The sequence below is a fragment of the Coregonus clupeaformis genome, chromosome 20 (assembly GCF_020615455.1).
Source record: "Coregonus clupeaformis isolate EN_2021a chromosome 20, ASM2061545v1, whole genome shotgun sequence".
NCBI classification, from domain to species: domain Eukaryota; kingdom Metazoa; phylum Chordata; class Actinopteri; order Salmoniformes; family Salmonidae; genus Coregonus; species Coregonus clupeaformis.
Genome location: NC_059211.1, coordinates 42,716,060 through 42,733,741, shown reverse-complemented (window position 1 = coordinate 42,733,741; position 17,682 = coordinate 42,716,060). Strand labels below are relative to the sequence as shown.

General features: G+C 42.5%; 1 protein-coding gene across 1 annotated transcript in view; it reads left to right on the top strand.

Annotated features, from left to right (window-relative positions):
- Positions 1-17,682, top strand: part of LOC121533433 (ephrin type-B receptor 1) — a 204,028-nt gene that overhangs the window by 87,144 nt on the left and 99,202 nt on the right. Inside the window, exon 3 of the mRNA XM_041839371.2 lies at positions 15,449-16,133. Coding sequence (XP_041695305.1) covers positions 15,449-16,133 — 685 coding nt within the window. The remainder of the gene's footprint in view (positions 1-15,448; positions 16,134-17,682) is intronic.

Below are 17,682 nucleotides of genomic sequence, written 5' to 3'. Positions count from 1 at the left end.
TGGTCTCCACAAAGTTTGCTGCCTCAGTGTTGATGATGGCAATTTGCATATACTCCAGAATGTCATGAAGAGTGATCAGATGAATTGCAATTAATTGCAAAGTCCCTCTTTGCCATGAAATGAACTTAATCCGAAAAAAACATTTCCACTGCATTTCAGCCCTGCCACAAATGGACCAGCTGCCATCATGTCAGTGATTGTCTCATTAACACAGGTGAGAGTGTTGACGAGGACAAGGCTGGAGATCACTCTGTCATGCTGATTGAGTCAGAATAACAGACTGGAAGCTTTAAAAGGAGGGTGGTGCTTGAAATCATTGTTCTTCCTCTGTTAACCATGGTTACCTGCAAGGAAACACGTGCCGTCATCATTGCTTTGCACAAAAAGGAATTCACAGGCAAGGATATTGCTGCTAGTAAGATTGCACCTAAATCAACCATTTATCGGATCATCAAGAACTTCAAGGAGAGAGGTTCAATTGTTATGATGAAGGCGTCAGGGCGCCCAAGAAAGTCCAGCAAGCGCCAGGACCGTCTCCTAAAGTTGATTCAGCTGCGGGATCGGGGCACCACCAGTGCAGAGCTTGCTCAGGAATGGGAGCATGCAGGTGTGAGTGCATCTGCACACACAGAGAGGCGAAGATTTTGGATGGCCTGGTTTCAAGAAGGGCAGCAAAGAAGCCACTTCTCTCCAGGAAAAACATCAGGGACAGACTGATATTCTGCAAAAGGTACAGGGATTGGACTGCTGGGGACTGGGGTAGAGTCATTTTCTCGAATGAATCCCCTTTCCGATTGTATGGGCCATCTGGAAAACACCTTGTCCGGAGAAGACAAGGTGAGCGCTACCATCAGTCCTGTGTCTTGCCAACAGTAAAGCATCCTGAGACCATTCATGTGTGGAGTTGCTTCTCAGCCAAGGGAGTGGGCTCACTCACAATTTTTCCTAAGAACACAGCCATGAATAAAGAATGGTACCAACACATCCTCCGAGAGCAACTTCTCCCAACCATCCAAGAACAAATTGGTAAAGACCAATGCCTTTTCCAGCATGATGGAGCACCTTGTCATAAGGACAAAGTGATAACTAAGTGGCTCGGGGAACAAAACATCAACATTTTGGGTCCATGGCCAGGAAACTCCCCAGATCTTAATCCCATTGAGAACTTGTGGTCGATCCTCAAGAGGCGGGTGGACAAACAAAAACCCACAACTTCTGACAAACTCCAAGCATTGATTATGCAAGAATGGGCTGCCATTAGTCAGGATGTGGCCCAGAAGTTAATTTGACAGCATGCCAGGACGGATTGCAGAGGTCTTGAAAAAGAAGGGACAACACTGCAAATATTGACTCTTTGCATAAACTGAATGTCATTGTCAATGAAAGCCTTTGACACTTATGGAATACTTTTAATTATACTTCAGTGTACCATAGTAACTACTAACATAAATATCTAAGAACACTGAAGCAGCAAACTTTGTGGAGACCAATACTTGTGTCATTCTCAAAACTTTTGACCACGACTGTAGTAGCCTAAACCTGTCGCTGTTATATTGAACTGGGCGAATGGAATATGAATGAGAGTCATCTGATATGCTGTAATAGAAATAACGACCTGAGTGGGGCAGCGGTCTAAGGCACTGCATCGCAGTGCTAGAGGCGTCACTACAGATCCGGGTTCAATTCCGGGCTGTGTCGCAGCCGGCCGCGACCGGGAGACCCATGAGGCGGCGCACAATTGGCCCAGTGTCATCCGGGTTAGGGGAGGGTTTGGCCGGCTGGGATGTCTTTGTCCCATTGCGCTCTATCGACTCCTTGTTGCGGCCGGGCGCATGCACGCTGACTTCGGTCGTCAGCTGTACAAGGTTTCCTCCGACATATTGGTGCGGCTGGCTTCCGGGTTAAGCGAGCAGTGTGTCAAGAAGCAGTGCGGCTTGGCGGGGTCGTGTTTCGGAGGACGCATGGCTCTCGACCTTCACCTCTCCGGAGTCCGTATAGGAGTTGCAGCAATGGGACAAGACTGTGTCATGACTCTCCTGGCTGAGGATCCAAAGGCCTCAGATCAGCTTGGCAAATGGCTGACAACAACCAGACCCTCTCATTCACAGAAGAGGAGAAGGGGGGCTGGGCCGGTTTTGACACCTTAACACTTGGTTGTAAATTAGGCAGGAGGGCAATTTCTCTCCTGCTCTCCAGTATTGGTAAAGGAATGTGCTTTGTCTCCTGAAGACTTTTGCCACCAAAATGTTTACGTCCAAAAAGTAAACACTGGAACAATATTCCTAACATCCGTACAAAGGAAATAGAAGGTCTAACAGAACCGATAGATAGCAATAAAAACTGTAACATAGAGGCTCAGAATAAGGAAAAATTTAAAGAAATTGAGAAAATTAATCAAGAAAGATCAAGTGTAATATATTATTAAAATAAAGCAAACTGGATGGAATATGGGGAAAAATGCACCAAATTCTTTTTTCATCTTCAACATAGAAATGCTACCAAAAATAATTTACTGAACTGGTTACAAATGACGGAGTCACCCATGATTCACCAAATTATATTTTGAACGAGGAAGCACAGTACTTTTAAGCATATGTTTTTGTTTCAGTCACCTCCATCTCCTCTAACTGAAGCTAACTGTAGTGATTTTTTATTTATTGATAATGTAAAATTAACAGTCAAACAGAAAGACTCATGTGAATGTGAAATTACAGAGGAGGAACTTCTGGATGCAATTAAAGACTTTAAGTCCGGGAAAACTCCAGGGTTGGATGGCATACCAGTCGTGATATACCAAACCTTTTTTGATATACTCAGAGGACCGTTATTAGCATGTTCTAACCACTCCTATGTAAATGGTAGATTATCAGACACTCAAGAAGGTCTGATTTAATTATTACTGAAACAGGATACATGTGGGAAATATAAAGATCCAGTCCATTTAAAAAATTGGAGGCCCCTTACACTTCAGTGTTGTGATGCAAAAATTATAGCAAAATGTATAGCGCATAGAATTAAAAAGGTATTGTCGGACATTATTCATTCTAATCAGACAGGTTTTTTTTACATGGATGATACATTGGAGATAATATAAGGCAAGGATTGGAAAAAATAGAACACTATGAAAAATCTGGGAAACCAGGCCTGCTATTCATAGCAGACTTTGAAAAGGCATTTGATAAAGTACGACTGGAGTTTATATATAAATGCTTGGAGCATTTCAATTTTGGAGAATCTCTTATAAAATGGGTTAAAATCATGTATAGTAACCCTAGGTGTAAAATAGTAAATAATGGCTATTTCTCTGAAAGTTTTAAATTGTCAAGAGGAGTAAAACAAGGTTGTCCACTATCGGCATATCTATCTATTATGGCCATCGAAATGTTAGCTATTAAAATCAGATCCAACAATAATATCAAGGGATTAGAAATCCAGGGCTTAAAAACAAAGGTGTCATTGTATGCAGATGATTCATGGTTTCTTTTAAATCCACAATTGAATCCCTCCACAGCCTCATAGAGGATCTAGATACATTTTCTAAACTCTCTGGATTACAACCAAATTATGCTAAATTTACTATATTACATATTGGATCACTAAAAAATACAATTTTTATATTACCATGTAGTTTACCAATCAAATGGTCTGATGGTAATGTGGATATACTCAGAATACATATTCCAAATGAAATAAATGATCTCACTCCAATACATTTTTATAGAAAGTTAGCAAAAATAGATAAGATCTTGCTACCATGGAAAGGTAAATACCTGTCTATTTGTGGAAAAATCACCCTGATTAACTCTTTAGTATTATCCCAGTTTACCTATTTGCTTATGGACTTGCCTACGCCTAGCGAACAGTTTTTTTAATTATCTGAGAAAAAGAAATATTCCATTTTATTTGGAACGGCAAGCCAGACAAAATTAAGCGGGCCTATTTATATAATGAATATGAATGCAGAGGACAGAAATTATTAAATATTATAGCATTAGACCTATCACTAAACGCTTCAGTCATACAAAAGTTATACTTAAATCCGAACTGGTTCTCTAGTAAAGTAGTAAGATTGTCTCACCCCATGTTCAAGAATGGCCTTTTTCCCTTTATTCAGATTACAACCTCTCACTTTCAGTTATTTGAAAAGGAAATAATCTCCCAAATATCACTATTTCTAAAACAAGCCGTAGAAAGTTGGTTGCAATTTCAATTTAATCCTCCAGAAACGACAGAACAAATAATGCAACAAATATTGTGGTTAAACTCAAACATACTAATTGATTAAAAAAAACATTATTTTTTGAATTTTTAAAAAAAAAAGGTATAATCTTCGTAAATGATAGCATACTTAGGACTGGTGGAGTTATGCAACTAACAAAAACATATGGAAAGGTCTGCTCTACCCAAAATTACAACCAAATAATTGCAGCATTACCGCAAAAGTGGAAGAGGAAAGTGGAAGGGGGAAAAAGTAAGGATCTTGTCTGTCGGCCCTGCATTAAAGAACATAATTGGGTAAAGAAAATTGTGATAAATAAAAAAGTATACCAGTTTCATTTAAGGACCAAAGGATTGACAGCCGTCCCATATAGATTGCAAGATAGTTGGGAAGAGATTTTTGACGTACTGATTCCATGGCATTGTGTTTATGAACAGATACGCAAAACGACGCCGGATTCAAAACGTATCATTTTTCAATTTAAATTATTATACAAAATTCTTGCTACCAATAGAATGTTATTTATATGGGGGATACAATCTTCCCAGCTCTGCAGATTTTGCTGCGAAGAGACAGAATCATTAGATCGTTTGTTTTGGTACTGTCCATTTGTAGCTTGTTTTTGGTCACAGGTCCAGGAATGGCTGACGGATTGCAATATTTGCCTGGAGCTATCCCTGCAGATAGCATTACTGGGTGATCTGAAAAGTCATAGTCAATCGCTCAATAATATAATAATAGTTTTAGCAAAAATGTTTATTTTCAATTTATATTCTGTAGAAACAATGAGAATAGAAGGGTTCAGAACTTTTGTGAAACATCACAGTACATTAGAAAAATATATGGCAAATAGAAATCTAATATGGATGGTGTTAAGAGAAAGATGGGAGGTGTTTAATGGAGCTGAAGGATGGGACTAATAACAACAACAAATAACAACAAGATATCTAATGTAAAGCATACTGTGTCCATAATAAGTACACTGCTCAAAGAAATAAAGGGAACACTTAAACAACACAATGTAACTCCAAGTCAATCACACTTCTGTGAAATCAAACTGTCCACTTAGGAAGCAACACTGATTGACAATAAATTTCACATGCTGTTGTGCAAATGGAATAGACAACAGGTGGAAATTATAGGCAATTAGCAAGACACCCCCAATAAAGGACTGGTTTTGCAGGTGGTGACCACAGACCACTTCTCAGTTCCTATGCTTCCTGGCTGATGTTTTGGTCACTTTTGAATGCTGGCGGTGCTTTCACTCTAGTGGTAGCATGAGACGGAGTCTACAACCCACACAAGTGGCTCAGGTAGTGCAGCTCATCCAGGATGGCACATCAATGTGAGCTGTGGCAAGAAGGTTTGCTGTGTCTGTCAGCATAGTGTCCAGAGCATGGAGGCGCTACCAGGAGACAGGCCAGTACATCAGGAGACGTGGAGGAGGCCGTAGGAGGGCAACAACCCAGCAGCAGGACTGGTACCTCCGCCTTTGTGCAAGGAGGAGCAGGAGGAGCACTGCCAGAGCCCTGCAAAATGACCTCCAGCAGGCCACAAATGTGCATGTGTCTGCTCAAACGGTCAGAAACAGACTCCATGAGGGTGGTATGAGGGCCCGACGTCCACAGGTGGGGGTTGTGCTTACAGCCCAACACCGTGCAGGACGTTTGGCATTTGCCAGAGAACACCAAGATTGGCAAATTCGCCACTGGCGCCCTGTGCTCTTTACAGATGAAAGCAGGTTCACACTGAGCACATGTGACAGAGTCTGGAGACGCCGTGGAGAACGTTCTGCTGCCTACAACATCCTCCAGCATGACCGGTTTGGCGGTGGGTCAGTCATGGTGTGGGGTGGCATTTCTTTGGGGGGCCTCCATGTGCTCGCCAGAGGTAGCCTGACTGCCATTAGGTACCGAGATGAGATCCTCAGACCCCTTGTGAGACCATATGCTGGTGCGGTTGGCCCTGGGTTCCTCCTAATGCAAGACAATGCTAGACCGCATGTGGCTGGAGTGTGTCAGCAGTTCCTGCAAGAGGAAGGCATTGATGCTATGGACTGGCCCGCCCGTTCCCCAGACCTGAATCCAATTGAGCACATCTGGGACATCATGTCTCGCTCCATCCACCAACGCCACATTGCACCACAGACTGTACAGGAGTTGGCGGATGCTTTAGTCCAGGTCTGGGAGGAGATCCCTCAGGAGACCATCCGCCACCTCATCAGGAGCATGCCCAGGCGTTGTAGGGAGGTCATACAGGCACGTGGAGGCCACACACACTACTGAGCCTCATTTTGACTTGTTTTAAGGACATTACATCAAAGTTGGATCAGCCTGTAGTGTGATTTTCCACTTTAATTTTGAGGGTGACTCCAAATCCAGACCTCCATGGGTTGATAAATTTGATTTCCATTGATAATTTTTGTGTGATTTTGTTGTCAGCACATTCAACTATGTAAAGAAAAAAGTATTTAATAAGATTATTTCATTCATTCAGATCTAGGATGTGTTATTTTAGTGTTCCCTTTATTTTTTTGAGCAGGTTATAGGTGGAGAGCTTTTGTGAAAGAGCACAGTTAGAAAGATATGGCATATCTGGATGGACATCATGAAAATGATTGGAGAGGCTGAGGGTAGAGGAAGTTCAAACAAACAAAATATAATTATTGTAAAATTGACTGTCCATAAAATGTATATAGTATGTATAAGCTGGAAGTAGAGGCCTAAGCATTGTTGTTCCCTAGTTTACTCCAATTAGGGAAGGGGTGGTGGGGTTGGAAAGTAATAAAGGGAAATATATAAAAAAATGAATGAATAAAAAAATTCTGAATGTTTGGAATGGTCAGTGGGGATCTAAAGACTAATCATGTCATATTGTTTATTATTTTGTGATGTCATTAAGGATGGTATCAAGAAATAACTGTAACTCGGAAAGTGTACACATTCTATCTGTCAAGGTTACACCCAAATGTTGTATAAAATATATGATTAAAGATTAGAGTATTTTTGTTAAGATAGGAATGTGATTTTAGTTTTCTAATGAGATAATTGTTTTTCATGTAAACTATGCACAGTGACTAGCCACGCCCCAAGTGAGCACAGACATCGTGTCGGCGTGATGGAATGCCCCCTTTTTATCAGAGTGCATAAAAAGCCTTGGTAACAAATACCATCAGAGCTGTGGCTATGAAATGGTTAGAACTTTGAATATCAACACGAGGTGAAGCAGATAAACTCACTAAACCAGAATATTGCCAGTCTGCAGCTGTGCGTGTAAAGTGGTCTAGAACTTTGACTAAAGACACGAGGTGGGAATTAGAAAATCCCATCTCAGACCATCATTGGTGCATCTGAAGTATCTGCTCTATTTGAACACTACACTCCAAGCCAGGACAACTAATATGAAGGACATTGTTACCTCTGGTGGACAATCAGAGCCTTACAGCCAGTGATTGGTTTCAACAGAGAGACGACGAACAAAGACATAGACACGTAAATGCATTCATGACTTCTCCGAATGGGCGGTGGTTAGGGTGTTAAGTATTCTGATTACTGTGAGCGTAGTTTCCAACTGTATGTATGATAAGTTTGATTCTCTTTGTCCCTCTCTCCCTCCTTCTTTATCTACCCCTCCCTTTCCTTTGATAACCAAGCAGTCATGTTGTTGTTAGTCCACAATGGACCTTTTCTCATGCATTAAGTATGTATGTATTCTGTGTTATTATTTAGTTTGCTAGTAAATAAATAATTAAGCCAATTTGTGTAGTGCTGAATCATAAGTAAAGCTGGGGTTCTTGCGGATCCAAGGAGTATGCGACGTTCAGAATGAGACTGATGTGAGGTAATGATTGATACGTGACTGTTATCAATATATAGCATATATACAGTGAGGGAAAAAAGTATTTGATCCCCTGCTGATTTTGTACGTTTGCCCACTGACAAAGACATGATCAGTCTATAATTTTAATGGTAGGTTTATTTGAACAGTGAGAGATAGAATAACAACAAAAAATCCAGAAAAACGAATGTCAAAATTTTTATACATTGATTTGCATTTGAATGAGGGAAATATGTATTTGACCCCTCTGCAAAACATGACTTAGTACTTGGTGGCAAAACCCTTGTTGGCAATCACAGAGGTCAGACATTTCTTGTAGTTGGCCACCAGGATTGCACACATCTCAGGAGGGATTTTGTCCCACTCCTCTTTGCAGATCTTCTCCAAGTCATTAAGGTTTCGAGCCTGACGTTTGGCAACTCGAACCTTCAGCTCCCTCCACAGATTTTCTATGGGATTAAGGTCTGGAGACTGGCTAGGCCACTCCAGGACCTTAATGTGCTTCTTCTTGAGCCACTCCTTTGTTGCCTTGGCCGTGTGTTTTGGGTCATTGTCATGCTGGAATACCCACGCACGACCCATTTTCAATGCCCTGGCTGAGGGAAGGAGGTTCTCACCCAAGATTTGACGGTTCATGGCCCTGTCCATCGTCCCTTTGATGCGGTGAAGTTGTCCTGTCCCTTTAGCAGAAAAACACCCCCAAAGCATAATGTTTCCACCTCCATGTTTGACGGTGGGGATAGTGTTCTTGGAGTCATAGGCAGCATTCCTCCTCCTCCAAACACGGCGAGTTGAGTTGATGCCAAAGAGCTCCATTTTGGTCTCATCTGACCACAACACTTTCACCCAGTTCTCCTCTGAATCATTCAGATGTTCATTGGCAAACTTCAGACAGGCATGTATATGTGCTTTCTTGAGCAGGGGGACCTTGCGGGCACTGCAGGATTTCAGTCCTTCACGGCGTAGTGTGTTACCAATTGTTTTCTTGGTGACTATGGTCCCAGCTGCCTTGAGATCATTGACAAGATGCTCCCGTGTAATTCTGGGCTGATTCCTCACCGTTCTCATGATCATTGCAACTCCACGAGGTGAGACCTTGCATGGAGCCCCAGGCCAAGGGAGATTGACAGTTATTTTGTGTTTCTTCCATTTGCGAATAATCGTACCAACTGTTGTCACCTTCTCACCAAGCTGCTTGTCGATGGTCTTGTAGCCCATTCCAGCCTTGTGCAGGTCTACAATCTTGTCCCTGATATCCTTGGAGAGCTCTTTGGTCTTGGCCATGGTGGAGAGTTTGGAATCTGATTGATTGATTGCTTCTGTGGACAGGTGTTTTTTATACAGGTAACAAACTGAGATTAGGAGCAGTCCCTTTAAGAGTGTGCTCCTAATCTCAGCTCGTTACCTGTATAAAAGACACCTGGGAGCCAGAAATCTTTCTGATTGAGAGGGGGTCAAATACTTATATTCCTCATTAAAATGCAAATCAATTTATAACATTTTTGACATGTGTTTTTCTGGATTTTGTTGTTGTTATTCTGTCTCTCACTGTTCAAATAACCCTACCATTAAAATTATAGCCTGATCATTTCTTTGTCAGTGGGCAAACGTACAAAATCAGCAGGGGATCAAATACTTTTTTCCCTCACTGTATCTTTTAGAGTTACATTTGGGAGATGGTAACTATAAACAACTTATTCCGTGGTGCCCCAAATCCTAATGAGTTAATTGTTACATGATTAATTTAATTGACTAACAATTAAACATAGTTAGTTGATTCGATAAATAACAGTAATCATATTAATGAAGGTCACGTCACGACAACTGTAAATACCAATTGGATATCACAAAATTGGGGAGAAAAAGGGGTAAAAGAATAAAAGCCCTCCCTCATCTTAAACGGCACCGACCACCACTGGTACCATCCCATAGTACTGTATGCTATATATGTATGGATTTTATTATAGTATATGTACATACCATAGTATCCCTGCTTAATGTAATATGTTTATATTATTCACTCTTATATGCATTTACACATTAGCTCTCAAAATAATCTCTGTGTGGGTCTTAGGCTTATATTTTGTAGAAATGAATACAGCAGTGGGACCAGATAAGTGAATTACCACTGAGGTGCAGCAGGATGCCCCATTATTTCCCTTATGGACCAGAACCAATGAGGTGCAGCTGAATGCTCTGTTATTTTTACCTGGTGAGGCCGAGGCAATGAGGTGCTCTCTTCTTCTCTATCTATCTAAGATGAGCACAGAGAGGAGGGGACATACACACACAACCACACACAGGTCGTTCCACCTCAAAAAGCCCAAGAAAGAGGATTTTGACAACCACCATCTCAGATTGTTCACCTAATAGCAGGAACAGCACCATCTAGTGGTCAGAACCTTGTAAAATCAGGATTTAGGATGGGACATAAACCTAACAACTTCTATGACTAATTTCTCTGAACAAGGGGGAAGAAAAATCACCAAATTCACTGAGAATACATTACATAGGATGAAAAAATAATACTCAGAGCCGCAGTTCCATACTACTTGTCAGACATTGAGAACTGATACTTTATACTTGTTAGGTTGGGATTGGTGTGGAGTGTGGGGGGTCTGTGGGTGGCTTTTGACCATTTCTTTGGATTCCTCATGTCTTACTCATTGTTAGAAAAAAGTTTTGTCCAAATTCGATGTTAAGTACTATATTAATTGAACATTATATGAATCATATAAATTAAAATCTCAGAGATCAAATTATATTTCAACAAAATAATGTTGCAGGAATGCTAATCTTATCTGTTTCTAACTACAGAAACGATTTAAGATAAATATGAGATGGTGGGTGTGATGGCTTGCTGAAATGACATAGAAACACACACACACACACACACACACACACACACACAAACGCAAACACAAACAAACATAGAGCGAGAGAGACAGACACCGCATCTGCTCCCAGAGCTGCTTTGTTCTCTCTCAGAAGGACATCCATCCATCCCCACACTCTCTTTACCTATCTGCCTGCCTGGCTAAGAGGTGATGGGGATAATAAAATAGCAAGGCGGTGTTACATATACATAATATAGCCAGAGAGGAAACAGCCTAACTTAATCATCACCACTGATTGGGTTTGCTGGGACGCTCACGACAAGGACATGACAGGCTGTTATTAGAATCCCAAGGGACACTCTGCTTTCTGTTTGGGCTTCTGTTAAAGATAGAGGACCCGACAGCCTAGTTAGGAGGTTCCGGAGCAGCAACAGTTAATCAGTCTGTAGAGCCTAGATCAGGTGCAAAAATAGGTGGTATTTATTTACAGTGCAGGTAATGGAGAAGACTGGATCTAGAGATGTTGCCTATTTATAAAATCACAAACATTATGAGAAATAGTTGTTGACGATTTTCTATTTATTTTTTTACAGTTGGACAATAGCAATATTACTAGTGCTGAGAGATTAGTGCTTTTTGAGGTCGGTTTGATTTTGGTTCGATTATTAAAAAAGAATCATGTTCTTTTCGATTTCGGTTGATATATATATATATATATATATATATATATATTTTTTTTTACATTAAATGCGCTATGCATTATGTGGGTTGAATGCTGTAACAAAAAATAAGAAATCATTGAATTAACATCCCATGATGGTAGTGACTGCCCATTACTGCTTATCACTTATTAACCAACATTTATTCACATTACTTTACTTTAATGAAATATTTGTTTTCCAAGTCATCATCTCATCTCTATAGAGCTGCTGCCAATGCCTGTCTGACAAAATCACAATAAGGAATACTATTATGACAATCAATCACTTAGATCATGTATTTTCAGGTAGAGATACCTCACAAAGCAACTGCTTTCTATCCCTCTCGCTCGTTCTCTCTTGTCTCTGTCGACGAGGTCTCCATGTCTGCTCCACACAGACCAGACAAGTAAGCGGGTGCGCAATGGATTAAACTCACGCCTCTAAGTGGCAGAGCTATATACCTACACAAGCAGCTCTCTATGAATGAGGAGAATGGCATTCTAAAAGGACCTGCCCTAACCTGGTATAAACCATTTAAGTTGTTTCAAGTTGTTTCAAGTTTGAATGTCACATGCACAAGTATTGTGAAATGCCTTTCTTGCAAACTCAAAACCCAACAATGCAATAATCAATAACAATGTAATACTAGAAAAAAACACACGAGAAATAAGAAGAAATATGAAGAACACAATAAGTAAGTAAGTAGGCATACTTTACCATATTTACAATGTGCAGGGATACTGGAGTGATGGAGGTAGATACACTATATATATACAGAAGTATGTGGACACCCCTTAAAATTAGTGGATTTGGCTATTTCAGCCACACCGTTGCTGACAGGTGTATAGAATCGAGCACACCGACATGCAATCTCTATAGACAAACATTGGCAGTAGAATGGCCTTACTGAAGAGCTTCAGTTTCCACTTCAACGTGGCACTGTCATAGGATGCGACCTTTCCAACAAGTCAGTTCGTCAAATTTCTGTCCTGCTATAGCTTCCCTGGTCAATTGTAAGTGCTGTTATTGTGAAGTGGAAATGTCTAGGACCAACAACGGCTCAGCCGTGAAGTGGTTGGCCACACAAGCTCACAGAACAGGACTACCGAGTGCTGAAGCGCATAGCGCGTAAAAATCGTCTGTCCTAGCGCGTAAAAATCATCTGTCCTCAGTTGCAATACTCTCTATCGAGTTCTAAACTGCCTCTGGAAGCAACGTCAGCACAATACTGTTAGTCGGGAGCTTCATAAAATGGGTTTCCATTGCCGAGCAGCCGCACACAAGCCTAAGATCACCATGCGCAATGCCAAGCATCGGCTGGAGTGGTGTAAAGCTAGCCACCATTGGCCTCTGGAGCAGTGGAAATGCGTTCTCTGGAGTGATGAATCACGCTTCACCATCTGGCAGCCCGACTGACAAATCTGGGTTTGGTGGATGCCAGGAGAATGCTACCTGCCCGAATGCATAGTGCCAACTGACCTCAACCCCATTCAACACCTTTGGGATGAATTGGAACGCCGACTGCGAGCCAGGCCTAATCGCCCAACATCAGTGCCCGACCTCACTAATGCTCTTGTGGCTGAATGGAAGAAAGTCCCCTCAGCATTGTTCCAACATCTAGTGGAAAGCCTTCACAGAAGAGTGGAGGCTGTTATAGCAGCAAAGGGGGGACCCTGTTGAAAAACAAATGATAGTCCCACTAATCCCAAACCAGATGGGAAGGCGTATCGCTGTAGAATGCTGTGGTAGCCATGCTGGTTAAGTGTGCCTTGAATTCTAAATAAATCACAGACAGTGTCACCAGCAAAGCACCCCCACACCATAACACCTCCTCCTCCATGCTTTACGGTGGGAAATACACATGCAGAGATCATCCGTTCACCCACACTGCGTCTCACAAAGACATGACGGTTGGAACCAAAAATGTCAAATTTGGACTCCAGACCTAACCTGCTACGTTAATTCTCCTAATCTGGTACGTTAGTTCTCCTAACCTACTACGTAAACAAACCATCCGTCCCGACAAACCATCAGTATCTCCACACAGGAACTGACCAATGAAAACGCATTAAGAAACGAAAAAACAACAGTCTTAAATTACTACACACCTTTATAACATTATTCCCACATGGCCATATTTCAATGTTACAGCTTGTTTATGGAAGAGAGACACAAACACCTGTTCTAATTAGCTATCTAGTGTCTCCGAACACCTGTGTGTGGAACATTGTCAGGACAGTGGATACATGGCACAGTTGTTGTGGCACAGCACTTGAAATTAATGTTGATGTCAGACACATAGTCAGACATAGTCTGGGATGCTGTGTAAAATAGGTCATCTGTGGATGGTGGAAACATGGAGGGTCCCCTTAGCTTGGCTCTAGCTGCAATGAGCACCTCTCTCTCTCTCTCTCTCTCTCTCTCTCTCTCTCTCTCTCTCTCTCTCTCTCTCTCTCTCTCTCTCTCTCTCTCTCTCTCTCTCTCTCTCTCTCTCTGGCTGGAACCTGACTGTATTAATGTCTGCTTGGTGTTGAAAGGGACAGGTCGCTCTAATTCTGATGAATGGTCATCCCAAGGAAGAGGCGCAGAGCGAAGGAGAGACGCTGAGAAAAAAAGATAAGGTTTAATTTGTGTCAGGGCTCTCCGTAAACTCATTAATCATCTCAGCTCTCTGTGATCTGCTCCTCTTCCTGGCCACTGTTTCAACAGGATCTCCCACAATGCACTGCTCCAGTGCTCCCCAGTAGCCACAACTCACCACGTTACCTCCCGTTTCACACAACCCTCGTCTATCGCTTATACACACACACACACACACACACACATACACACACACACACACACACACACACACACACACACACACACACACACACACACACACACACACACACACACACATACGACAGTGTGTGTGTGTATCTATCTCACCTCCCTAAAGAAGTACTGGCTTGTTGGAGAAAACAATAGCTCTCAGGGATGATGGTGTGTCGGGTACTCTCCACTAGTGTTGCTGTATCCATGCATTCCATCATCTGCCAGACTGTGGGCTGCTATGGCCAATCCACATCCAGTGTGCCTTCTCTTGGTCCATGGTAATAAGGAGACTGTCCTGTGGAGAAGTGGCCGTTTCAACATCATACCATTAGTACATCATAATATTGCACATATACATTATCTCAAACTCGCACACGTATGCACGCACACACACACACACACACACACACACACACACACACACAAAACACACACTCACACACATTTCTGTTATGATTATAAAGAATTTACCAGTGGTGTTAATGCACAGTAGAAGTGCTCCTGGTCTGTCACATAGATGGTAATGTGTGAATTAATGGTGTAGGGAAAGCATTGACTGTGTTTAAGTCCAATCAGTGCTTTATGGCCGGCTCACAGCCCCCTAACGTGTGTGTGTGTGTACTGCTTTAAATGCTGACTCCATTAGCTAGGCAGCTGGTTCTGAGGCTATGGGCCATCCTTTCTCTCAGGCTTTAATTCAATACCTTGTATAATCCTGCGTCTGTAATGCACCAAATGTCCTAATGTGGTAAGGCCTTGCACAGTCATGCCTGCCCAAGATTGATTTCAGTTGGGCCACTTATCTGCGGTAGACTGGCTGTGTCTGAGTGGATTGTGGGCCACTAACAGGCAATACCAGCGTTCAGAGAGGTATATTAATACACTGGGAAACGGAGGGAAAACATATGCAGGGCCATACTCTCTGTCTCTCTCACTCTTACTAATCTCTCTCTCTCTCTCTCTCCGTGACTTGGACAGACGTGCTGATTGATTGAAGCCTTGCTCTAACTTGTTGTGTGTCCGTGTGTTCTCCACAGTGGGAGGAGGTGAGTGGCTACGATGAGAACCTCAACACCATCAGGACCTACCAGGTGTGTAACGTGTTCGAGCCCAGCCAGAACAACTGGCTCCTCACCACCTTCATCGACAGACGAGGGACTCAGCGTGTCTATGTGGAGATGCGTTTCACCGTACGTGACTGCAGCTCCATCCCTAGTGTCCCCGGCTCCTGTAAGGAGACTTTCAACCTCTACTACTACGAGACAGACTCGGTCATCGCCACCACCAAGGGAACCTCCTTCTGGATGGAAGCCCCCTACCTGAAGGTGGACACCATCGCGGCCGACGAGAGTTTCTCCCAGGTGGACTTCGGCGGACGATTGATGAAGGTCAACACGGAGGTGCGGAGCTTTGGCCCTCTCTCCCGTAATGGGTTCTACTTGGCCTTCCAGGACTACGGGGCCTGCATGTCCCTGCTGTCAGTACGTGTCTTCCATAAGAAGTGCCCCAGCGTGGTGCAGAACTTCGCCATCTTCCCAGAGACCATGACAGGCGCCGAGAGCACCTCGCTGGTCATCGCCAGAGGCACGTGCATCGCTAACTCAGAGGAGGTGGACGTTCCCATCAAGCTGTACTGCAACGGAGATGGGGAGTGGATGGTTCCCATCGGGAGCTGCACCTGCAAGGCTGGTTTTGAGCCGGACAACGGCAATGTCTGTAGAGGTGAGTTCAGTTCTCCTCACTCATAATAATCCCTATCACGCTTTGTGCTACTGTGTCTTACTGTTCTACTGGAAATTTTAAGGCATTGTGTCTCACTGTGTCTCACTGTGGTGATGATAAACAATGTAAGGGCAGACGCTGGAGCAGAAATTATTTTGTTTCGTCTGGCAATAAGTGCTGTCAGGAGATAGCTATGTGGGCGGCCAGACAATCAAAGACTGTACCGAGGGAAGACTGAATAAACCAGCAGCAGGCATATGATTTGAAAAGTTCATAATTGTAATAATTATTTCCCATCAAGGAACAGGAAAGGGAATGTTCTGTCTACCACCAGTCAGAAGCACAGGGGGAGCAAACTAACAGGTTTCTCTCATGCTGAGATAGCTCTGATTGTATATTATTTTGGAAAATTGGTTTTAAATGTTGGTTATTCTATAAAGAGTAATTTAATTATCATGCTAACAAAGTTATTCAAAGTTAGGTTTTCCATAAACGTTGTTCCGATAGATTTAGCTCTTTGGATTTTCCACTGCAGTATCTACAGTGAGCTACCTGTATGGAATGTTTTCCTCCCCCAGCACTATGTTCAGATTTGATCTTTGTCTCAGAGAAGGAGGATATCTGATGTGTTCCATTCTTTACATTACTTACAGTAGTGACCTCATTCAGGACACACACACACACTCCCTTTTAGACTCCTACCGTATCTTCTCTCACTGATGGTCTGTCTGCCTGTGTAGAGACCAGATAAGGTCGATCGGCAGCCATATGGGCTGATCAATAATATAGATATTAAACCTTTCCTTCTAATATGGAGTGGAGCCTGTTTCACAGATGACCTAGTGGAGTCCTTGACTTGGGAGTCGTTGACTTCGTTCTGCCTCTGAGGTGAGCATTTAGATCGGTTAAAGAGTGGTACAGCAAGAGCTGATTACTGTACTGACGGTCACATAGGTATGTGTCATCTAATAGTGAAGACGTTTATGAAAGTGTCACTATGTCTATAAGAGTGGATATACAGTGGGGGAAAAAAGTATTTAGTCAGCCACCAATTGTGCAAGTTCTCCCACTTAAAAAGATGAGAGAGGCCTGTAATTTTCATCATAGGTACACGTCAACTATGACAGACAAAATGAGGGAAAAAAATCCAGAAAATCACATTGTAGGATTTTTTATGAATTTATTTGCTAATTATGGTGAAAAATAAGTATTTGGTCAATAACAAAAGTTTCTCAATACTTTCTTATATACCCTTTGTTGGCAATGACACAGGTCAAATGTTTTCTGTAAGTCTTCACAAGGTTTTCACACACTGTTGCTGGTATTTTGGTCCATTCCTCCATGCAGATCTCCTCTAGAGCAGTGATGTTTTGGGGCTGTCGCTGGGCAACACAGACTTTCAACTCCCTCCAAAGATTTTCTATGGGGTTGAGATCTGGAGACTGGCTAGGCCACTCCAGGACCTTGAAATGCTTCTTACGAAGCCACTCCTTCGTTGCTCCTTCGTTGCCCCATTCATTCTTTCCTTTACACGGATCAGTCGTCCTGG